General features: G+C 47.1%; 1 protein-coding gene across 3 annotated transcripts in view; it reads right to left on the reverse strand.

The window, feature by feature from the left end:
• The window catches only part of IPPK (inositol-pentakisphosphate 2-kinase), a 68,463-nt gene that overhangs the window by 23,604 nt on the left and 19,891 nt on the right, over window positions 1-24,968 (reverse strand). For 2 of the 3 annotated variants that reach the window (XM_054727449.1, XM_008156868.3), the window contains 5 exons: window positions 10,213-10,271; window positions 9,742-9,814; window positions 6,441-6,720; window positions 5,403-5,553; window positions 4,723-4,825 (listed from right to left, as the gene is read on the reverse strand). In XM_054727449.1, coding sequence (XP_054583424.1) covers window positions 4,723-4,825; window positions 5,403-5,553; window positions 6,441-6,720; window positions 9,742-9,814; window positions 10,213-10,271 — 666 coding nt within the window. Of the gene's footprint in view, window positions 1-450; window positions 918-4,722; window positions 4,826-5,402; window positions 5,554-6,440; window positions 6,721-9,741; window positions 9,815-10,212; window positions 10,272-24,968 lie in introns of those variants that run through there. The other variant, XM_054727450.1, reaches the window with a different exon arrangement.

Raw genomic sequence — 24,968 nt, forward strand, 5'->3', positions numbered from 1 at the left:
AGGGTCTGAATCCAAGAATACTGTACCCAGCAAGGCTATCAATCAAAATTGAAGGTGAAATCAGGAGCTTCACAGACAAAAAAGGACTAAGGGAGTTTATTACCACCAAACCAGCAATGCAAGAAATGCTAAAGGGTCTGCTGTAAAAAAAGAAAAGAAATAGGAAGCAAAGAAGGAACAAAGGGGTATAGAATAAAAATGGTGACAAATAAGTACCTATCAATAATAACTTTAAATGTAAATGGATTAAATGCCCCAATCAAAAGACATAGGGTAACAGATTGGATAAGAAAACACAACCCATATATCTGCTGTCTACAAGAAACCCACCTCAGAAAAAAAGACGCACACAGACTGAGGGTGAAGGGATGGAAAAAGGTTTTTCAGGCGAATGGAAATGAAAAAAAGCTGGGGTAGCAATACTTATATCTGACAAATTAGAACTCAAAGTGAAGGACATAACAAGAGATAAGGAAGGCCACTTCATAATACTAAAGGGAGCAATCCAACAAGAAGAAATAACTCTGGTAAATATATACGCACCCAATACAGGAGCACCCAAATACATAAAAAAACTCCTGGAGGATATCAAGGGAGAGATTAACAGCAATACAATCATAGTAGGAGACTTCAATACCCCACTATCACCATTGGACAAATCCTCTAAACAAAAAATCAGCAAAGAAACATCAATCCTAAATGACTCACTAGACCAGATGGAATTAATTGACATCTTCAGAACATTTCACCCCAAAGCCACAGAATATGCATTCTTCTCAAGTGCACATGGGTCATTTTCAAAGACAGATCATATATTGGGTCACAGACAAAGTCTCTTCAAATTCAAGAAGATAGAAATCATATCAAGCATCTTCAAGCATCTTCTCAGATCACAATGGCATAAAACTGGAAATCACCTACAATAAAAACAATCCAAAGAAATCAAACACATGGAGACTAAACAGCATGCTATTAAACAATGGCTGGGTTACCAGAGAGATCAAAGAATAAATAAAAAACAACATGGCAACAAACGACAATGAAAACACAACAATCCAAAATCTATGGGACACAGCTAAAGCAGACTTGAGAGGGAATTTCATAGCTCTAAAAGCCTACTGCAAAAAACAAGAAACAATGGTAATAAATTACCTAACCCTACAACTCAAAGAGTTAGAAAGAGAGCAACAAGAAAAGCACAGTGTAAGCAGAAGGAAGGAAATAATAAAGATCAGAGCGGAGATAAATGACATAGAGACCAAAGAAACAATACAAAAGATCAACAAAACCAAGAGCTGATTCTTTGAAAGGATAACAAGATTGACGAACCTCTAGCCAGACTTAACAAGAAGCAAAGAGGACCCAAATAAATAAAATCAGAAATGAAAGAGGAGAAATAACAGACCCCACAGAAATACAAAGAATTGTTAAAAAATACTATGAACAACTCTATTCCAACAAACTGGACAACCTGGAGGAAATGGACATATTCCTAGAAAAATACAACCTTCCAAAACTCGAGCAGGAAGAATCTAAACATCTCAATAGGCCAATAACTATGGAAGAAATTGAAGCAGTCATCAAAAAGCTTCCAGCAAACAAAAGCCCGGAGCCAGATGGCTCCACAGGGGAGTTTTACCAAACATTCAAGGAAGAACTAAAACCTATCCTCCTCAGACTATTCCAGAAAATTCAAGAGGAAGGAACACTTCCAAGCTCCTTCTATGAAGCCAGCATCACCCTAATACCAAAACCAGATAAAGACAACACAATGAAAGAGAATTACAGACCAATATCCCTCATGAACACAGATGCCAAAATCCTCAACAAAATTCTAGCAAATTGGATCCAGCAGTATATCTGAAAGATCATATACCATGACCAAGTAGAATTTATCCCAGGAATGCAAGGATGGTACAATATCAGGAAATCAAAAAACGTGATACATCACATAAACAAACTGAGAGATAAAAATCACATAGTCATATCAATAGATGCAGAAAAAGCATCTGACAAAATCCAACACCCTTTCTTGGTAAAAACTCTCAGCAAGGTGGGAATAGAAGGATCATACCTCAACATAATAAAAGCCATATATGATAAACCCACAGCTATCATCATACTTAATGGACAAAAACTAAAACCATTTCCCCTAAGAACAGGAACAAGACAGGGATGCCCACTCTCACCACTCCTGTTCGACATAGTACTGGAAGTATTAGCCATTGCAATTAGACAAGAAGAAGAAATAAGAGGCATCCAAATTGGAAAAGAAGAAGTAAAGCTATCATTATTTGCAGATGACATGATATTGTACATAAAAAACCTGCAAGACTCCATCAAAAAACTAATAGACTTAATAAATGAATTCGGCAATGTAGCAGAATACAAAATTAACGCCAAGAAATCTATGGCATTTCTATACACCAATAGTGAACTTACATAAAGAGAGAATAAAAAAGCAATCCCATTTACCATCGCACCTAAAAAAGTAAGATACCTAGGAATAAACTTAACTAAGGAGGTAAAAGACCTATACTAGGAAAACTACAGGACATTGAAAAAAGAGATAGAGGAACATATAAACGGATGGAAGAACATACCATGTTCAGGGATTGGTAGAATCAACATCATTAAAATGTCCATACTACCGCCGAAACCGGTTTGGCTCAGTGGATAGAGGGTCGGCCTGTGGACTCAAAGGTCCCGCGTTCGATTCCGGGGCATGTATCTTGGTTGCGGGCACATCCCCAGTAGGGGGTGTGCAAGAGGCAGCTGATCGATGTTTCTCTCTCATCGATGTTTCTAACTCTCTATCCCTCTCTCTTTCTCTCTAAAAAATCAATAAAATATACTAAAAAAAAATGTCCATACTACCCAAAGCAATCTATAGATTCAATAAACTCTCCATTAAAATACCAATGGCATATTTCACAGACCTAGAAAGAACTCTCCAAAAATTCATCTGGAATAAAAAAAGACTCCAAATAGCCACAGCAATCCTGAGAAAGAAGAAAAAAGTAGGTGGGATCTCAATACCAGATTTCAAGCTATATTACAAAGCCACTGTTCTGAAAACAGCCTGGTACTGACACAAGAACAGACATATAGATCAATGGAACACAATAGAGAATCCAGATATCAACCCAAACCACTATGCTCAATTAATATTTGACAAAGGAGGCATGAACATACAATGGAGTCAAGACAGTCTCTTCAACAAATGGTGTTGGGAAAATTGGACAGATACATGCAAAAAAATGAAACTAGACCACCAACTTACACCATACATAAAAATAAACTCAAAATGGATAAAGGACTTAAACATAAGATGGGAAACCATAAAAATACTAGAGGAATCCACAGGCAGAGCAATCTCAGACATATGCCGAAGCAATTTCTTCACCGATACCACTCCTAGGGCAATAAAAACTAAAGAGAAAATAAATAAATGGGACCATATCAAAATAAAAAGCTTTGGCACAGCAAAAGAAACCATCAACAAAACAACAAGAAAGCCCACTGCATGGGAGAACATATTTGGAAATGTTATCACTGATAAAGGTTTAATCTCCAACATCTACATTCAGCTTATACAACTTAATAAAAGGAAGATAAATGATCCAATAATGGGCAACAGACCTAAATAGAATCTTTTCGAAGGAAGACAGAAGGAAGGCCAAGAGACATGAAAACATGCTCAAAGTCACTAATTATCCGAGAGATGCAAATCAAAATGACAATGCAGTACCATCACACACCGGCCAGAATGGCTATCATCAACAAATCAACAAATGACAAGTGCTGGTGAGGATGCGGAGAAAAAGGAACCCTCGTGCACTGCTGGTGGGAATGCAGACTGGTGCAGCCACTGTGGAGAACAGTATGGAGTTTCCTCAAAAAACTAAAAATGGAACTCCCATTTGACCCAGTGATCCCACTTCTAGGAATATATCCCAAGAAACTAGAAACACCAACCAGAAAGGATATATGCACCCATATGTTCATGGCAGCACAATTCACCATAGCTAATATTTGGAAATAGCCTAAATGCCCATCAGCAGATGAGTGGATTAGAAAACTGTGGTACATCTACACAATGGAATACTATGCTGCCATAAAAAAGAAGGAATTCTTACCGTTTACAGCAGCATGGATGGACCTGGACAGCATTATGTCAAATGAAATAAGCCAGGCAATGAAAGAAAAATACCACATGATCTCACTCATTTATGGAAAATAAAGAACATTATAATCTGATGAACAAAAAGATAGATACAGAGTCAGTGAAGCACTGAACAGATTGTCAAATTACAGCGGGAAGGCAGGGAGGTGTAGGGGAGGCGGGGAAAGAGATCAACTGAAGGACTTGCATGCATGCATATAAGCACAGCAATGGACACAGACACTGGGGGGGTGGGATGAGGGCATGTGCCGGGGGGTAGGGGAAGCGGGGGGAAGGTCAATGGGGAAAGAAAAAGGAGATACATGTACTACTACTTGTAATACTTTAAAGAATAAAAAAAATAAGCTGTAAAAAAAAATAAAATCGTTCACCTTTTCAAATATTTGGATATATGTATCTCAATATAATTGGTTTCTTTGGAAAAAAAAAAAATCCCCGATTCCAGCTTCAACCATCAGGAGACATTTCCCAGGAAAGCCCAGCTCAGCGCGAGAGCCTAAGGAGCACCCGGTGCGCTTCCGGAAAGGCCCGCTCACCTTGGTCAGCGCAAAGGCCACTGTCCCGTCATCCTCCGTGGAAAGGTCCAGCAGCTTCTGGTAAAACGCTTCATCATAAGGCCCATCGATCTGCAATGCTTTCCTGAGGAAAGGGACAGAAGTAAGATGCCACAGGCACAGGGACTGTTTCTTAAACTGCTAACAACTCAGCAACCACCCCTGTGGCTCAGAAGCTCCTCCTCCTCCAATTCTACACTTTGCCCTGAAGACCCTGCAAGACCAGAGCCTGGGAGCTGAGCTGAACAGTCCTGCTCCTGACACACGGCACCCAGTCAGAGCCCGCGGGAAGGGACAGTGGGAGGGAGGTGGGCCGAGCCACCCTGACGGGAGGGCACAGGGAGGCCCGAGGCAGAGGCTGCTGGCTGTGGAGCAGCACTGCCCCCTGCAGCTCAGCCCCGACTCAGGACTCAGAGCTGCCGCCGTGGACTGTCCAACTCCCAGGACGCGCTGCTTTTCCGGAAACGGGCCACACAGCACTGTCCCGGGCGGGCCTGGCACCAGAGGGACAGGGAAGGCGGCTGGGGTGGGTCAGCCTCCTGGGAGCCCTGTGCGGTCCTCCACAGGAGAACCCTAACCCTCACACCCCATCTCACCCTCAGAGCTGCTTGGGGGCCCCACCTGGGCCCAGAGGGGCAGGGGTACCACAGGCCAAGCCTCACCTCTGCTCAGGAAACTCCTCCAGGTACCGCTCAACCCGTCGGTACAGAGGGTAGAGGCCTTCGATGTCCAGCAGGTCCAACATCTGCACCTGAAGGGTTTGGTACAGAAGACAGCCCTTCGGCAACCCCGAGTGCTCCAGGCTGCTTTTTCCTACCAAGAACATCCGGGGAAAAGGAGGGTTACCATCAAGGACTGATGGCGGCGGCAGGCACAGGCTGCCCGCCTCGCAGAGGTGCTGGAGCTGCGGGCACGTGCACAGGGCCAGGCACAAAGCAAAGGGCAGGTGACCCACGTCTCGCTCTGTGCCTCTCTTCCCTCGCAACATCCGTCAACTCCATCACACCAACCCAGCGCTGTTTAGAGATGGCTCTCCGATAAGGCACAACATTTAAAGTGACCATGTTATCAGCCCAAATCGGAGAGAGCACGTCTGCGGAGCCCCAACCCACAGCCCACGTGGGGAAGAGGTGGCACCCAGAGGTGTGCCTGGGTGACCTCACTTCTGACAGTCACCCACCGCCCCGCCAGAGCTCAGACCACAGGGCTCTTAGCAGCCGAACGGCACAGCTTCCTCCTCCTGGCAGCTCCTCATCCACAGCCCTGGGCGCGTGGTGGAGCTGCTGGCGGATGACACAGGGGCAAACGAGGAGCGCGGGGACACGCAGGACAAAAACCCAGAGGCCACCGAGTCACAGCCAGCTCCGGGTGAGTCTGAGGAACAGGCCCTCGAGCCAGGAGCCCTGCACCCTCCCCCCCCAGCACAGGGCCTCCCAGGTGCACCAAGAGGACAGGCGGGCGTGGAGAAAGCACTCCGCAAACACTGGCCCGGTGGACAGGGGGGCAGGGAAGATGTGGGCTGCAAGGACACCCCCACATCGGGGAGAAGGGCGCCTCCCTCCCACCCAGGCTCAGAGGCAGGGAGGCTGGCTCTGGGGAGGCCTGTGGGCCCAGGCTGCTCCTGCAGAAGCTCCGTGAGGCCAGGCAGGACCCCAGCCGGCGATGCCCGGGCTCTGCCCACCCGCCCGCCACCAGCCTACCTTGGTGACGCAGGCTCCTGCCGAAGGGGCTGGCTTCACAGACACAAGGGCCTGGCGACCCGGGCCCCAACTTCAGGGCACTTGCCCGGCCCTTGTCTGAGCCACTGAGCAGCACCCGCGTGATGACGCGCACCAGCTCCCGGATCACGGCCCTCGCGCAGTGGGGCCCGCTGGCCAGGCCGTTGGACGGGTAGAAGAACGGTTTCAGGTGATGTGCCAGCTCACGCCAGTCAACTGCGGGGCTGCGGGCGTCCTTGCAGCCATAAATCAGCTCCCCATTCTGCAGGGAAGAAACAGGACAGGCAGGCAAAGGGACCGGACATCAACCAGTGCCCATCGGGGCCTACACACGGTGCTGCGGCGGTGGGGAGCCCACTCTCACGCACCCTGTCACGGACCAAAAGGCAAGTCCCACTGGAAGGTGGGAAGAAGAAAAGCTCTGGAAACGGGAGACCGGAGTCCTGAACTGACGTACAAACCCTCAGGCCAGACACAGAGCGCACTGGCCGCCGGGACTGCAGCGGCAGGGACGCTGTCCCCTGCGACACTGTCCGTCAGGCCTGAGCAGAGACACCACGAGGCAGCGTGGACGCCGGGGGTGGCCAGTTCTGCGGAGCTCTGTCCTCGCGAAAGGCTGGGCCGGTCCCGCCAGGGCGGTGTGCACCCTTGCCTTTGAGGCCATCCTGCCTTCTAAACCAAGTCCAGCCAAGAACCCCCTTGCGGTGCCGGTGCTCACAGGCTGCAGGCAGGAACCCCCATGGGCCTAGCCCATGGCTTTTACGGGGTCTACACCAAGCATGTCAAACTCACGGCCCATGGGCTGCATGCGGCCCACAACGAATATTTTTGTGGCCCAGCCAATATAACGACATGTAAGGAACATTTTAATAAAAGTTTTGTGACTTAATTTTTACAATATCCTGTTTTACATAATTACTAATAACGAACTGCAACGTTTGCTAATGGCTGATGACTATAATCGTGTTGCATTCATTTCCCTTACGCGCAGGCGCACCATCTCTCTCCACTAACACCAGCAGCGAATATTTTAGCAGCCGATGGCCACGTCCTTAGTCTTGGACTGACTTGTTTGGTGTGCGCAACAGGAAATATTTCGCTTTTGGAGAAGAAAAATAGGTTTATTTGTGTTATGCTTATTAATTTGTGCAGTTATTCAGTGTCTGGTAAGTGAATGTTCAAGAAAAATATTAATTTTTATTAAAATGTTCAGTTATTTTATGTTCACGATGACTCATTTATTTCAGCCCTTTGTGTTCAGCATGTCTCTGTCGAAATAAACCTACGTTTCTATGAAAACGGGAGCTTCTGGTTTTGCGCCCACTTACACGTAGCCCTTGCCTGTCCGGCCCACGGTGGCCCGGGAGTGTGACAGACGTGGCCGCTGGTGTCTGGTAAGAAGGCCCCGAGAGAACCTGGTTCCCGCCCCGAGCAGCAGCCCAGCCAGGGGAGCGGCACCTCTCGCTCACTCCCTTGCCTGCGAGACGGTGTGGCGAACAGCCTGCAGGACGTGCCCAACGCCCGTCTCCCTTGACAGGCACCCCCGAGGTTCTCCCACTCCCAGAGGTTGGGTCCCTGTGCCCAGCAGCATAAAGGCAGATGGCAGCGCGTCCGGCTGGTCTCACAGACGGGGGTGAAAGGTGCCTGGCCTGCACTGTGGCTCTTCCTGGATCACAGCAGCGTGGTCGAAGCCCCGGGAGCTCAGATCGGCTCAGCCAGGGTTTGGTTGGGAGCAGCCTCAGGAGAGACCCTGAGCCGGAGCCGGCCCCCCGGCTGTCCCCGGCGGAGCTGAGGTGTGAGGGCCTGTCGCGCAGCAGCAGGGCATGGGACAGGACATTCCTGCTCCGCTCCAGGTGGCCGAGGGGGGCAAGTCAACCCACAGGCGTGCAGACAGGCGTGCCTCCCTCGGCAAAGGCCTGGGAGCCAGCAGGACGCGGCTTCCCCGGAGGCCCTGCTGGCAGTGCCAGAGCTCAGTGGGTGTCCAGGGCGATGGGACACAGCGAAGGCCACCGCCAAGGCCAGGGAACCCATGACGCCCGAGATGGGCCTTTGTGGCGCGGGTGTGCCAGGCCGAGGGCCGGCAGTAGTTCCCAGGAGGAAGCCAGGCCGGGAGGACGTGCTGAGCCCGCTCCCGCACCGGAGGGCCCGGAGGCGAAGACCTCTCCTCCCCAGGGCTGAAGTCGGAGGGCATGGCGTTTCACCCCCGCAGATACAGCTGCTCAAGGACCTCAGGTGACTTTTGGAGGAGAGCCATCAACTCAGGCTCCATGTCACTCCACATGTCCCCCCAAAGTTTCACAAGTGACCAGTGTTGGGGTGGACAGAGCCACAGGCATGGAATATATGAACAAACGCGGACGAACAGCAGGATGGCGGTGCCGGCCGTGGCCCAGGGATCTGCTCCACACCGGGAGGCGCAGCTCGGAAGGCGAGAGCTGCAGCACCTCAGCTTGCCCAGCAGAAGTGACGGCACCCGGGCCGGGTCAGGGTGGCTCACTGGTTGAGCACTGACCCATGAGCAAGAGGTCACAGGATCCATTCCCCATCAGGGAACACGCCCGGGTGGCGGGCTCGATCCCCAGGAGGAGCATGCAGGAGGCAGCCGATCAATGTTTTCCCTCTCATCCATGTTTCTCTTTATCTAAAGTCAATAAAAACATACATTTTTTAAAAAGTGACGGCACTTGAGAAAATGGACTGCAATGCTCCAGATGTTATTGTAAAAAGCCATGCTGTGTACCTTCTCTTAATCCATCCCTTTTGAGACAATTCTCCCAGACTCTGGATTTTTTCCGTGCTGATGGCAACAGAAGCAGCAGACGGCCCGGGTCTGAGGCCCCGCCCGGGGCGCAGGGCAGGACAAGCTGTCCGGGGCCCAGCCGGCAGGGCAGCCAGAAAGGCCACCTCAGCCAGAATGCCAGCCTGACCACAGGTTCCAGATGAGGGCCCCGACGGAAAGAAACCCATCTTCTAATTCACACAGAGCTCCTCAGGTCCTTACCAGAATCAACACACACACTGACTGGGTGTCTCCCTTCCCAGGTTTGGGAAGGCAAATGCCAGCCAGGCCTCAGAGGCGCCAGGCCTCAGAGGCACCAGGCCTGTCCTCACCCCAGACCCAGGTCGGGGCTGATCAGAGCCCAGGCACCCGGGGGGTCAGGGAGCCCACACCCCGGGGCGAGGCGGCGCCCGGGATGCTATCGAAGGCCCACCCTGCGCGTCCGCCCGGCCAGGAGCAGAGCAGGATGCACTGTGGGAGCCACAGCACAGACGCACCTCTTACCTTAAATATCTTCAAGTTGTTCTGTGCCTCCTGCAACAAGCTTTTCAAGGCAAAGTACATTCTCTGCTTATTTCTAAAACGGAAAGGACGATGCTCAGGGTCAGCAGCAGGCCTTGCAGTCCCTGCCTGTGGCCGAGCTGTGGGGGGGCACCTGGGACACGGGCTGCAGGTCTCCACTCCCAGGGGAGGAGCACCTTGTCTCTACCCGCCTGACAAGGCCCCCCCTGACCCCTCACAGGAGGGGGCACCCCCCTGACCCCTCACAGGAGGGGACACCCCCCTGGCCCCTCACAGGACACCCCTGGCCCCTCACAGGACACCCCCTACTAACCCCCTCACAGGACACTCCCATGACCCCTACAGGACACCCCCTAGTGATCCCCTTATAGGACACCCCCATGACCCCTCAGGACACCCCCAACCACCCCACCTGCAGGGAAGATGGCACAAAGGACAAAGACTGTCTCTTACCCTGAGTAGAGGTCGAGGGGACAGTATTTACTGATCTGCTTCCACTTCCCAGTTGCCACCTGTGAAGAAACCACCACACGTGTCCGTGATGGGACTGGGAGCAGCACTGCGGTGACTGAGCACAAGCCCAAGCGGATGAGATGATGGGAGTCCCAGCAGGTATCCCCGCGCCGGGGACACACCCTCACTAGCGGGGTGGGTGCCAGCCCTCCTCTGAGGTTCCCACGTGGCTGCCGGCCCAGCCTCTACATGAGCAGGAAGCAGCAGCAAGCACCTTTTTAAAGCGACATGGCCAAATCTGGTAACCAGATAAACAAATCTTTAAATTTAGAATATCCAGGAAGGAGAAGGTGTGGCTCATAGTAATTTCATGTTGTCAATGAGAAGAAAAATTGGCACAACAAAGGCCACTTGCTGGTTTCCATCAAAATTTAAAAGGTGGCCCGGCTGGTGTGGCTCAGTGATTGAGTGCCCACCCATGAACCCAGAGGTCACCAGATCGATTCCCAGTCAGGGCGCAAGCCCAGGTTCCGGGCTCAATTCTCAGGAGGGAGCATGTAGGAGGCAGCCAATCAATGATTCTCTGTCATCATTGATGTTTCTAACTCTCTCCTCCTTCTCCCTTCCTTTCTCTAAAATCAATAAAAACATATTTTAAAAAATTAAAAGGTGGGTATCCCGACTTGGCAAATCTACAAGGAATGACAGGTTCAAGGATGTTCACTGCTATCTGACTAAGAGCAAGAAACAACTAAGTAAATCATGGTGCATGTGCTCTCATGGGCTAGGACACGGGAGGACACATAGTCAGTGAAGGAATGAATAAATGATATGCAGTCACCAACAGAAAGAGGTAGACCTAAAAATCACCAAAATTTACTCAAGGCAAAAAGCAACTTGCAGAACAAAGCTTATGATATCACTAACTTAATAACAACAGTAATAATAAAGAGTCCTAGCTGGTTTGGCTCAGTGGATAGAGCATCAGCCTGCGGACAGAAGGCTCCAGGGTTCAATTTTGGTCAAGGGCACGTGCCCAGGTTGCCAGATCAATCCCCACTAAGGGGTGTGTAGGAGGCAGCCAATCGATGATTCTCTCTCATCATTGATGTTTCTATCTCTCTCTCCTTCACCCTGCCTCTCTGAAATCAATAAAAATATATTTTAAAAAGGAGAGAATAAAAAGGATATATGTAGGGATTAAAAATGGCAGTGGATTAAGTAGAAGCTCACAGACACTCTCCCAGGAACAAACTGGAATTACAACTAAAATACAGGAAAACTTCCTGAATAATTAACTGAGGACCAGCTGGAGAGAACCCTGATCACCAAGGACAGAGTGGAGACCACAGAGACGGCAGGAGGGGCGGGGGCTGGCCAGGCTCCCACAGACAGCAGCTGAAGGCCTGGAGAGAGGTCTCAGCTGGGGGAGAGGGGTTGCCACTGAGAACTCTGGGGTCTAGACCCTAAGCTGGGCTCCCTGGCGCAGAGCACCACATGAGAAAGGTGCACATAACATCTGATTGTGAAAAGCAGCAGAGTTGCTGTCTGCCAGGGAGGGATGGCTAGAAATGCAGGCACCCTCTTAAAGGGCCAACACACAAAATCCTGTGTGCAGCCACTCACCTTGGGCTCTGGCAGAGGGAGGGCAGAGTGGACTGGAGCTGAGTGAGCAGAAGCCAGGGTTGGGGGCTCTGTGGCTAGACCGCAGAAGGCAGACACCCCGGTTTCCTGTGCTGAGTCTCATTTCCTCATGCTGCGGAGGTCCTCTTTCTCACATAGACATTTGCTACCCAGGTGTTTTGTGGGTAGCAAATGGAGGGGGGAGACAGTTGGCCCACCCTATTGGAAAGCCCCTTGACCCACCCTGTGGAGTTTCTGGGGCCCATTAAGAGACTAAGAGTAACAATTAGCCTCCAGGCAGAAGCAGCTGTCCCACTCTGTTGGAAAACGTCTCACCCAAACTGTGGACAATTGCCTTGAGGCTACTCAAGACTGAATCCAATCAGTTTGCAGACAGAGGTGGTTCTCTAGAGGCTTTGAATCTTTGAATGATCTAATTAGTCAAAACAGCAGATTGGGTCTCCACCAAAGACACCATCCCAGTCTGCTCAGGAAAGCAAAAGCCAGCAGGACCCCAAGTGCCTGCAGGTGACACCTGCAGGACCAGCTCCGTGGGGAAGGAAGTACAGCTCAGAACAGAGTCAACTGAGGTGTGTGGTTCAAGGTAGACACAGCCTCTGGGCTAAGGAGTCCCCGACCACTGGACAGCTGGCAGGAAGACATTGGGGTTGAAACTGACAGCTAGTCAGAGGGGAGATACTTCCCACAAATAGGACATCAACAATCAAGTCCCAATTACAGGAGAGCCCAAACAATGCACACAAGGAGCATTCCTAGAGCATCCAGCTCAGGTGAACAAAGGGACTACACCACTGGACCCCTTAAGACACTTCCTACATAAGGCCATCCCACAGACTGAGAGGCACAGCAGGTCTATCTAGTACATAGGAGCAAAGATAAACAGACAGCTAAAATGAGGAGACAAGGAAACAACCCCAAGTGAAAGAAAAGAAGGAATCGCCAGAAAAAGAACTAAGCAAGATGGAGGCAAGAAACCTATCAGAAATAGAGTTCAAAGCAATGGTTATAAAGATTCTTAAGGAACTTAGTGAAAATTACAACAACATGAGAAGGGAAACAGAACCAGACAGAAAGGAGGAATGATATATCTGACATGAAGAACACACTGGAAGGGATTAAAAGCAGATTGGATGAAGCAGGGGAAGGAATCAGCGATTTGGAAGACAAGGTAGAAATTAATACCCATTAGAGCAGCAAAGAGAAAAAAGAATTAAAAAGCAGGAAGATAGCTTAAGGGAGCTATGGGACACTATGAAATATAAAAGCATCCACATTATAGGAATGCCAGAGGGGGAGAGCGAGCAAGGACAGAGAACCTGTTTAAAGAAATAATGACAGAAAACTTCCCCCGCATGGTGAAGGAAAATGTCACACAGGTTCTGGAGGCACAGAGAGTCCCAATCAAGATGAACCCAAAGAGACCCACACCTAGACACATCATAATTAAAATGGCAAATGTTAGCCCTGCCTGTGAACTGAAGGGTCCCTAGTTCAATTCTGGTCAAGGGCACATACCTCATTGCAGGCTCCACCCTGGCCTGGGCTCTGGTTGGGGCACATGCAGGAGGCAACCAATTAATGTGTTTATCTAACATCAGTATTCCTCTCTGTCTTTCCCTCTCTCTTCCACTCTCTCTAAAAATCAATGAAAAAATATCCTCAGATAAGGACTAAAATAATAATAATAATAATAAAATGGCAAATGTTAAAGACAAAGAAAGAATCTTAAAGGCAGCAAGAGAGAGAGAAAATTACATAAAAAAGGAGTTCCCATTAGAACTGACTTCTCAAGAGAAACACTTCAGGCCAGAAGGGAGTGGCATGAAGTACTCGAAGTAATGAAAAGCAACGACCTAAATCCAAGACTACTGTATCCAGCAAGGCTATCATATAAAATTGAAGGTGAAATAAAAAGCTTTCCAGACAATAAGAGGTCAAAGGAGTACAGTACCATCAAACCAGCAATGCAAGAAATGTTCAAGGGACTGCTTTAAGAAGAAGAAAAGGAGAGAGAGGTTCATAGGCATAAAGAAAATAAAAATGGCAATAAATAAAATACCTACCAATAATAACCTTAAATGTAAATGGATTAAATGCTCAACTCAAAAAACATAGGGTGACTGAATGGGTAAGAAAACATGACCCATATACGTGCTGTCTATAAGAGACTCACCTCAGAACAAAAGATAGACACAGACTGAAAGTGAAGGGCTAGAAAAATATATTCCATGCAAATAGAAAGCGAAAAAAAAGCTGGAGTAGCAATACTCATATCAGACAAAGCAGGCCACTTCATTATACTAAACAGAATGATTCAATAAGAAAATAGAACCCTTATAAACATATATGCACCCAATATAGGAGCACTGAAGTACATTAAAAAACTCTTGATGGGCTGAAACCGGTTTGGCTCAGCGGATAGAGCATCTGCCTGCAGACTAAAAGGTCCCGGGTTCGATTCCGGTCAGGGGCATGTGCCTTGGTTGCGGGCACATCCTCAGTGGGGGGTGTGCAGGAGGCAGCTGATCGGTGTTTCTCTCTCATCGATGTTTCTGACTCTCTATCCCTCTCTCTTCCTCTCTGTGAAAAATCAATAAAATATATTTAAAAAATAAAAATAAAAAATAAAAAACTCTTGATGGACCTTGAGGGAGAGATTGACAGCAATACATTCATAATTTGGGATTTACCACCACATTGACTTCACTGAATAGATCTTTAAGACAAAAAATTAACAAGCAAACAGAGGCCTTAAATGACACACTAGATCAGATGGATCTAACCAATATTTACAGAACATTTCACCCCAAAGCAACAGAATGTATATTCTTCTTAAGCTCACATGGAACATTCTCAAAGACAGGCCACATGTTAGGGCACAAAACAAGTTTATACAAATTCAAGAAGATTGATATAATACCAAGCATCTTCTCAGATCACAGTGGCATGAAGTTAGAAATCAACTATAATAACAAAACTCAAAAACACTCAAACACATGGAAGCTAAATAGCATGTTATTAAACAAAAAATGGGTTACCAATGAGATCAAGCAAGAAATTAAAAACTTCCTGGAAACAAATGAAAATGAACACACAACCACTCAAAACCTATGGGACACAGCGAAAGCAGTGCTGAAACGGAAGTTCATAGCACTACAGGCATACCTCAAGAAACAACAAAAAGGACTAATAAACTATCTAGCCCGACAACTAAACGAAGTAGAAAGAGAACAAGAAAAGCCCAGGGGAAGTAGAAGGAAGAAAATAATAAAGATCAGAGCATAAATAAAGGACATAGAGACTAAAAAAAAGTCCAAAAGATCAATAAATCCAAGAGCTGGTTCTTTAAAAAGATAAACGAGATTGATGAACCCCTAGCCAGATTCATCAAGAAACAAAGAGAGTGGAACCAAATAAATAAAGTCAGAGATGGAAGAGGTGATATAACAACGGACCCCACAGAAATACAAAGGATTGTAAGAAAATACTAAGAACAACTATATGCCCACAAACTGGACAACCTGGGTGAAATGGACAAATTCCTAGAAACATACAATCTTCCAAAACTCAATCAGGAAGAATCATGATCTACAATAATAATCTGCTTCATGTTGATATTTACTGCTGTGTTGCTGACAATTATCTGAAAGAGAAGTTGGGGTGCTTCACTGGGCTGGAAAAAATTTAGCTACATCAGAAAGCAGGTTTAATTAAGCAAGTTTATATATATTTAAAAGGCTAAACTGACTTGCTCATGCGCGGTACATATAAAGCTCTCGCTGGCACCATTTGCATGCGTGTGTTTCCATGTGTCATTGTCGATCATGAATTTGGTTGACACTTATATTATAGAGAAAGGGCAAATAGCGATATTAAAATATTTCTTCTAATTAATTTCCTTTCAATGTGCATGAATCCGTGCACCGGGACACTAGTAAGTACATAAGTTCTTTGGTTTATCTCTTCTCGTTCCTTCAGCCCCACATTGAGGTATGTCAGTCTGTTCCTTGCTTCCCTGCTTTGGGTCTTATTTTGTTGGTCAATTCGTTTTGTTCATTAGATTCCACAGATAAGTGAGATCATATCATATTTGTCTTTCTCCATTTGACTTATTTCACTTAGCATAATATTTTCCAGTTCCATCCATGCTGTCCCAAAGGGTAAGAGATCCCTCTTTTTTACAGCTGCATAGTACTCCACGCTGTAAATGTCCCAGAGTTTTTTATCCACTCGTCTGCTGATGGGCACTGGGGCTGTTTTCAAATCTTAGCTATTGTAAATAACGCTGCTATGAACATAGGGGTGCATATATTCTTTCCAATTGGTGACAAAACCTGAAGTCATTTTCAAGTTCCACCATTTCCTACTTCTTTTCAGTTGGGTTAAGTTTCTAAATCTCTATTTTCTGGCTAATGAAAAGAAAATAGGATTCTACCTAGTCTCCTATCTACCTACTCCAGGACTTCTGTGAGGGTCAAATGAGATGAGGCATGGGAAAACGCTTCACAGACATTTGGTTAATGTGTAAAATGTTTCCACCTGGCTATAAAGCAAGTCATGTTCCTGGAATGAAGAAACTCCAAGGAGACTAGTCGCTAGGGAGAGGAAGCCGGGCATTGCTATGTGACGTCATTGCCCGGTGCCCACAGCGACCGTTTCTGAGCTGGGCTGTGGGCTGCATTTTGCGCCATGGGGTCTTGGCCGCATTGGCTGTGATTTGGTGGGGTGTCGCTACGGGGTGGTGGCGGGGCCTGTGTCCCAGTTGGGGGAAGCCGAGTGTTGGCTTGTTGGCGCCAGGTCCATGGTGCCGTTTATTTTTAAACTAGAGGCCCAGTGCATGATTGAATCATGCACGTGTAGGGTCCCCTACACACTTTCACTTTCGATCACGGGGAGCTGGGTGCCTGTCCGCTGGTGCACCAGGCGCCGGAGGCTTCTGAAAGGCCTGCTGCCTGAGCGGACGGGCACCCAGCTCCCACACTTTTGCTTTCGATTGCGGGGGAGCTGAGTGCCTGTCCACTCAGGCACTCAGCTCCCCCGCTTTTGATGGTCCGCGCCGGCGGGATGTAAGCTCGCTGCCCCAGAGGCCCCTTCTGTGCCGCAGCACAGCCATGGCGCAGACGCTGAGCTCGTGCCGCTGCTGGCGACACAGCTCAGCGTTCCGCTGGCCCAATCGGCTACCCCGGCCACCCTGAGTCCCGCCCCCCCCATGCCTCCTGGCCAATCATGGGCATAGCGAAGGTACGGTCAATTTGCATATTTGTCTATTATTAGGTAGGATGGCCAGTGTGCATCATGGCAGCTCCTGTGTTGAACGTTTGCCCCCTGGTGGTTAGTGCATGTCATAGCGACCAGTCGGAGGGAAGGACAGACACTTAACCTTTTATATATACAGGTATGCATAGCCCATGGACACAGGCAATAGGGTGGTGAAGACCTGGTGTTGGGTAGGGGCTGGGAGGAGGGGATGGGGGGGATGGGAAATATCTGTAATACTATCAACAACATAAAGTACATTTAAAAATGGAAAAGAAATGGAGTATGTGTCTCACATACGTACACAACATGCAAAGAAAAGCCCTTGAAGGCTGTACAACACAATCCTTAGGGTTACTTAAGTGAAAAAGGCAATTAGCAGAACAATCACACAAGGCAAGACCCTGTGTTTGCGTTAGAAATGAGTACACGTGCACATGTGAACACAGATATGTATAAAGATGGCATCCCCTCACTTCCACTGTTAGAACGTTTATTTTTGTCGGCACAGGAAGAAGTCAGGAAGGATGTACAAACTGATAACATGAGTTACCTCTGGGAAAGCAGGTGACCTAATTCATACAATTCCGTATTTTATCAGTTAAATGAGCAGGTATTAAGTCAGAAGGAACAGTGGAGTAAGAACCTCTGGAAATTCTCTCCCCCATATGAGCAATGAGAAAACTGCAAAACTGCCAGAATCAATTAAAATTTTCATAACTCTGAAAATTAACCAAAGTCTTGCAACAATTTAGGAAGCATTTACTCAAGAAATACAACCCAATCTAAGTAAGAACTGTGAGCTTTGTGGCACTTTAATGTCCTATTCCCACCCCCTGTCTAGTTCCAAGGGAACCCTGGGAACCAGCAGTGCTGGTGAAAACAGAAGCCTGGCAGCCTGCAGAGGGCGGGACAGGGCGGGGCTCCTCCAGAGCCTCATTGCCAGAGAATGCGCATTATGTTACCTCCCCAGCCTCTGTTCCCTGTGTTCACTGGCCTGTCTCAGAGCTTACCAGGGACCAAAGGGGCATTGTTTCCCAGGGGCACTTATGACAACTATTCAGAGGCAACTGTTTCAACTTCATAGCTGCCTGCATGGGGAATAACAGTTGTGGCTAAACCTGAAGCTCAACAGAAAAGGCTGAGGGGTGAAGTGTGCACAGGGTGTAGAACTCCAGCATATCCTGGGGGATCTAGATGGCCAGGCACAGGCTCTGCAAAGACCTGCAAAGGCCCTCACCTCCCGCCGATCAGAGGCTCTGAAAGTGAAGGCGAAGGCAAAGTTGCAACTCTCCTGCTGAGGGTTGAAAGCAGCCCTCAGCACACACAAGAGCCTCTTGCCAAAAACTGAGAATCTTACTGGTTCCAGGCATTTAAGAAAATATTTCCAAACCATTAGCTGCTCGCTAAGCTAACTGAGCAGAGACTTCAGAAGCTACACATAAGAAAATTGCAGACTTCTCAGAATCTACATACAGACAGTCCTTGGGTTATGTTGGACTCAACATACGTCGTTTTGTGGTTACGTCGCCATCTCCTACTTATTTATAAAAAAAAAGTTCCGTTATTTTGATGCATGTACATAGGTGCTTTATGTTTTTTATTATTTACCACAAGTAAAGGTCAGGAATTATCTTTCTTTTAAATTATTTTTACTGTTTCACTTCATTACTGCTGTGTGTGTGCTCCATGTGAGTGATGTAGGTGCTTATGTAGGTGGGTTCCGACTTACGGCGAAAATTGCGTTACATTGCGCCGTAGGAATAGATCTCTGTTGTAACCCAAGGACCTCCGGTATATAAAAGCCTGAGCGACCGTTCGTTCGACCAGTTGACCGGTCGCTATGACACGCACTGACCACCAGGGGGCAGACGCTCAATGCAGGAGCTGCTCCTTGGTGGTCAGTGTGCTCCCACAGTGGGAGCGCCGCTCAGCTGACCGATGGGCGCCAGACACAGGGCTCACAGCTGGCTGCCATGGCCCAGAGACGGCAGCGGAGCAGCAGCGAGCCTACCTAGCGGCGGTGGCAGGCGCAGTGGGGCTGGGATGAGCAGGAGTGGCAGGCAGGAGGGGCAGGCAGCTTTGGACTGCTGGTTTTGGCCCGATTCCCACAGGACGCACCGAGGGACCCCACCAGTGCATGAACCCAAGCACCGGGCCTTTAGTTAGCATGGAAAAGTCACTGAAAAAGCAGTAACAATTACAACAAGCAGAAATAAGAAATCCTAGAGAGGTTGTAGAATTTGATTTCTAGAGTGACTACATTGTATTACTTAAAATGCCCACTGTCAGCAAATCATTACAAGATATACAAAGAAACAAAAAGTATGATCCATACCTTCAGGGCATAAAGCAATCCATGGGTGGTCCCTGAGGAAGCTCAGACATTGGATTGATACAACAACTTTAAATCAGCTACCTCAACTCTGCTACCGCTAAAGAAAACAAGGAAAACAACCTCTTCTCTATCGGAGAATAACAACAGAGACAGAGTTTTAAAAAGGAACCAGACAGAAATTCTGTAGTTGAAAAGAACAAAAATGAATAAGTCATTAGAGGGGCTTAACAACAGATCTGAGTGGGGAAAAGATAAAATCCCAGAGATGCACACCTAGACCCTTCATAAAAAACTGCCCAGTGACCAATAACAAGACACTGGATCAGTAATCAAAACCGACCAACAAAGGACATCTCAGGACCAGATGGCGTCACTAGTGATTCTACCACGTGTTTAACCCCAACACTCAAAGTCTTCCAAAAACGGAAAAGTGGAGAGAAGGACACACTTCCTAACCCACGTCCATGGAGCCAGTTATTACCCTGGTACCAAAACCAGACAAAAACATCATTAAAAAAAATAAAAACCATAGACCAATATTCCTTAAGAAAAAATCCTTAACCAAAACGGACAAATCAAATTCAGCAGCATATTAAAGGGATTATCCAATCAGAGTGGTTCAACATGTGAAAACCAATGTGATTCACTATGTTAACAGAAGAAAACACCTCATGATCATTTCAATATAGGACAAGTACTTGACAAAATTCACCATCCTTTCATGATTAAAAAAACGAACAGCACTCAAAATGAACATCTGTACCAAACTCACAGTGAACATTACACAGAATGTGAAAAAGTGAAAGTGTCCCCCCGAAGTTCAGGAACAAGGTAAGGGTGTCCACTCTTGCTACTTCTACACAATATTGTACTGTAAGTTCTAACCAGGTTGGGAAGAAAGAACCAGAACTATCTCTATTTGCAAGTGATCTGACCATGTATATAGAAATAAGAAACCATCAAAAAATGTTAGAGCAAATAAATAAGTTCATCAAAGGGTGACAGGACAAAAGGTCACAGCGACGCAGCACACGGCAGGCTCTCGTTCTGGGTGGGCTTTTCCTCCCCGGGTCCAATCTTGAGTTCTGTGGTGCTCCGAAGGCAGCTGAGCCGGGGCTCCCTGCCTGGATGCAGCTCTGCAGGGACTCTCCATCGCCTCCCTGAGGTGGCTGCTCTCCATGTTCTCATTCCCAGAGAACAACCTCTGGCTCACTCCTCCAGCTTTCCAATGAGTCTGCAAACACTTACTGTCCTGTATTAAAGTTTTCTACTTAGAATTGTTTCTATTTGTCCACAGAGAAGGCTGTCGGGCAGTGATAATCAAGACTGAATTTTTTTCTGACTGACTGGGTCTTAAGTGTAAATAAGCCAAACAGAAGGAAGTCCGACCTCTGCCTTGGCTCTGGGGGAGTTGGACCAGGAATTGCTCCAATGGAAGGGAACAGCAGAAAGGCTTCAGAAGAGGGAGTCAGAAGCTGGCCACACAGAGGGGTCCCTATCTCCCTTCTTTCAGTGATACCCCTGAGACCCAGCTGCACTCCGTTCCCTGCCCTCCGTCAGAATTTGGGCAGCTGCTGCAGTCTAAGAGCTGTGAACATCACATGGGCCACCAGCTGTGATGTTAACAGGGAAGAGGGGAAATGCCAGCTACAAAATAGTGGCCTGCACCAACCAGGATGGGGCACAGGATGAACAGGCGGTGGATACCACTCTTGTCATTGTGCACAAAAGAAGTAAGCCTCTTTTCCTTAAAAATATCAATATGCAAAAATCAATTGCATTTCTCACCTCACACTCATTAAGATGGCTAATATCAAAAACAGAAAATAGCAAGTTTTGGTGAGGATGTGGGGAAACGTGCTGTGGTGGAATGTGAACTGGAACAGCTCTATGAACCACAGAATGTGGTTCCTCATCATTAAAAACAGAGTTTTACCATATGACCTAGCAATTCTTACTTCTGGGTATTTACTCAAAAAACGGAAAGCAGGGTCTCAAAGAGCTATTTATGCACTCTTATTCATAGCAGCATCATTGACAACAGCCAAAAGGGAGAAGCAACCCAAGTTCAGTGGATTACTCAGCTTCAAAAGGAAGGAAACTCTGAGACATGCTACAGCATGGATGAACCTCGAGGACATTATGCTGAGTTAAAGTGAACCAGTCACAAAAACAAAGACTGTATCATTACACATGTACGAGGTGCCAACAGCAGTCAAATTCATAAAGATAACAACTGCAATGGCGGTTCTAGGGGCTGAGAAGAGGACATGTGGGGCTGTTCAGTAGGTATAGTTTCAGTTTGCAGGATGAATAAAGGTCTAGAGATGGCTGCACGACAATGTGGATGTACTTAATGCTAGCAAACTGTAATGGTTAAGATGGCAATACTACCCAAGTGATCCACAGATTCCCACAATTTCTGTCAAAATTCTGAGTCATGTTTTGAAAAAATGAAAAATCCAATCCTCAAATTCATACATAATTGTAAAGAGCACCAAATAACCTAAACAATCTTGAAAAAGAACAAAGCCGGAGGATTAACACTTCCTCATTTCAAAACCTACTACAAAGCTACAGCAATCAAAGAGTGGTACCGGCATAAGGACAGACATATCTTACCTAATAAAAGAGAAGCATGCAAATTAACCATCACTCCGCTACGCCCACAGCCAATCAGAGTGAGTATGCAAATTAACCCAACAAAGGTGGAAGTTAATTTGCATGTGCAGGCACGGAGCGGAGTGAAGCCTGCTATGAGGGGAAGCGGGGTGGCAGAGGGAGCTACTGGAGTGGTGCTCCAGACAGAAGCAAGGACTTGCCAGCTCCGGGCGGCCCGGGAGCGAGGAGGTGCCGGCTCCCAGGCAGCCAGGCTCCCCGGCGGCTGGGAGTGAAGCCAGGGGAAGGAAGGCCTATTCTTGCATGAATATCATGCAACAGGCCTCTAGTAAACCAATAAAGTAGACTAGAGAGCCAGAAATAATCTATCACATATATGGCCAAAAGATCTTCGATAAGGGTGCCAAGTCCATTCAATGGAAAAAGAACAGTCTTTTCAACAAAGGGTGCTGGGAAAACTGGACATCCACATGCAAAAGAATGAAGTTGGATCCTTACCTAACACCATCCACAAAAATTAACTCAAAGTGCTCTTCCTCTGAGGAGTAGCCCCCTCACTCTCTTCCCCCTCTTCTTTCCCCACAGGCATGCATCTCCTAAACCTAAAGGACCCCACGAGGCTTGCAACCTGGGGAGCAATGGGCAGCAGCCCCTCATCCCAGGCTCACCCCTGAACCTGCTCCCAAGACCTGCTTTTCTCTGACTTCCCAGAGACCTAAGGCAGACCAGCCTGGCTCTCCTGTTGCTTCTTCTATGCTAAGTCCTTTCTTTCTCCTTTTTTAAAAATTATTTTTATTTTTATTTCTTTATTGATTAAGGTGTTACATATGTGTCCTTATTCCCCCATTATCCCCTTCCCCATCCCCCCCAACTCATGCCCTCAACCCCTTGTTGTCTGTGTCCATTGGTTAGGCTTATATGCATGCATACAAGTCCTTTGGTTGATCTCTCTCCTTTTTTAAAAAATATTTTTTTATTGATTTCAGAGAGGAAAGGGGAGAGCTAAAAACATCAATGATGAGAGAGAATCACTGATCATATGCTAAGCCCTTTCTTGTTTTACTGTCCTCAGCTTTAATAAATGCTCCCTCATAGTAAAAAAAAAAAAAAAATTAATTTAAAAAATTAACTCATAATGGATCAAAGATCTAATGATAAGAGCTAAAACTGCATGAGTGGGGGTGGGGAGTGGGGGAGTAATGGGGGGATAAGGACACATATGTAATACCTTAATCAATAAAGAAATTTAAAAAATATAAAAAATAGCCGAAACCGGTTTGGCTCAGTGGATAGAGCATCGACCTGCGGACTCAAGGGTCCCAGGTTCGATTCCGGTCAAGGGCATGTACCTTGGTTGCGGGCACATCCTCAGTAGGGGGTGTGCAAGAGGCAGCTGATCGATGTTTCTCTCTCATCAATGTTTCTAACTCTCTATCCCTCTCTCTTCCTCTCTGTAAAAAATCAATAAAATATATTTAAAAAATAAATAAATAAATAAAAAATAACAGGATAAAAGGTATATTCCTTGGCATGGCCTATCAGAATCTCAATGATCCAACCCTTTTGGTAAAGTATATAGTATTAAGTTTGCCATCTATGTTACACTTAGGGACACTTTTTTTCTGACTTCATCTTCTGGAATTCTCCAACTTGAACTTTTACTAAAGCAATTCTGAAAAAAACTTGTATTCCATAAACACACTATGCTCTAATACCTGTATCTTGGTAAATGTATTCCCTTTACCTAAAAGGTTCTCCTTCCATTTGTCAATTAGAAAATTATGTCTCATCCTTCATATCTGGGCTCAGTTGTGGTCTCTCTGTGAAAGCTCCCCTGGCTTCCCGATGCTTCCACTGGGCTTTGTACATACATCCATTATTGTATTTATCATATGGGTCTGATCATCGGCATGTCTGCTCCCCACTAACCAGTAAAATCCAGGGTAGGGACCATGGTTTTTCTGCTTTGTATGTTCAATAATTAACGGTTTCTGGCATGTAGCAGAAGCTCAATAAATGTTAGTTAAATTTAAAAAAAAAAAAGCTAAAACTATAAAACTCTTAGAAGAAAATAGAAGAAAAACTTCATGATCCTGGGTTAGGCAAAGATTTTTTAGATATGATACCAAGAGCACAGGCAACAAAAGAAAAAAGTAGACAAAATAGACTATCAAAATTTAAAACTTCGTGCATCAAAGGATACTATCAATAGAGTAGCACTGGCCGTTTTGGCTCAGTGGATAGAGCGTCGGCCTGCAGACTGACGGGTCCCAGGTTCGATTCCAGTCAAGGGCACATGCCTGGGTTGTAGGCTCAGTCCCCAGTAGGGGGTGTGCAGGAGGCAGCTGATCAATGATTCTCTCTCATCACTGATGTTTCTATCTCTCCCTCTTCCTTCCTCTCTGAAATCAACAAAAAACAATATTAAAAAGAAAAACAAGAGTAAAAGGCAACGACAGAAGAGGGAAAAAATTTGCAAATCACATCCTATATAATAAAGAGGTAATATGCAAATTGACCATCACTCCAACACACAAGATGGCCACCCCCATGTGGAGACAAGATGGCTGCCACAAGATGGCCAGCAGGGGAGGACAGTTGGGGGCGACCATGCCAGCAGGGGAGGGCAGTTAGGGGCGACTGGGCTGGCAGGGGAGGGCAGTTGGAAGCGACCAGGCCATAGGGGAGGGCAATTGGCGGGGGGACCAGGCCTGCAGGGGAGGACAGTTAGGGGAGACCAGGCCGGCAGTGGAGGACAGTTAGGGGTGACCAGGCCGGCAGGGGAGGGCCGATGGGGAGGACCAGGCCTGCAGGGGAGGACAGTTAGGGGTGACCAGGTTGGCAGGGGAGGGCAGTTGGGAGGACAAGACCTGCAGGGGAGGGCAGTTGTGGGGGACCA

This window comes from Eptesicus fuscus, chromosome 15, assembly GCF_027574615.1.
Source record: "Eptesicus fuscus isolate TK198812 chromosome 15, DD_ASM_mEF_20220401, whole genome shotgun sequence".
Lineage (NCBI taxonomy): Eukaryota > Metazoa > Chordata > Mammalia > Chiroptera > Vespertilionidae > Eptesicus > Eptesicus fuscus.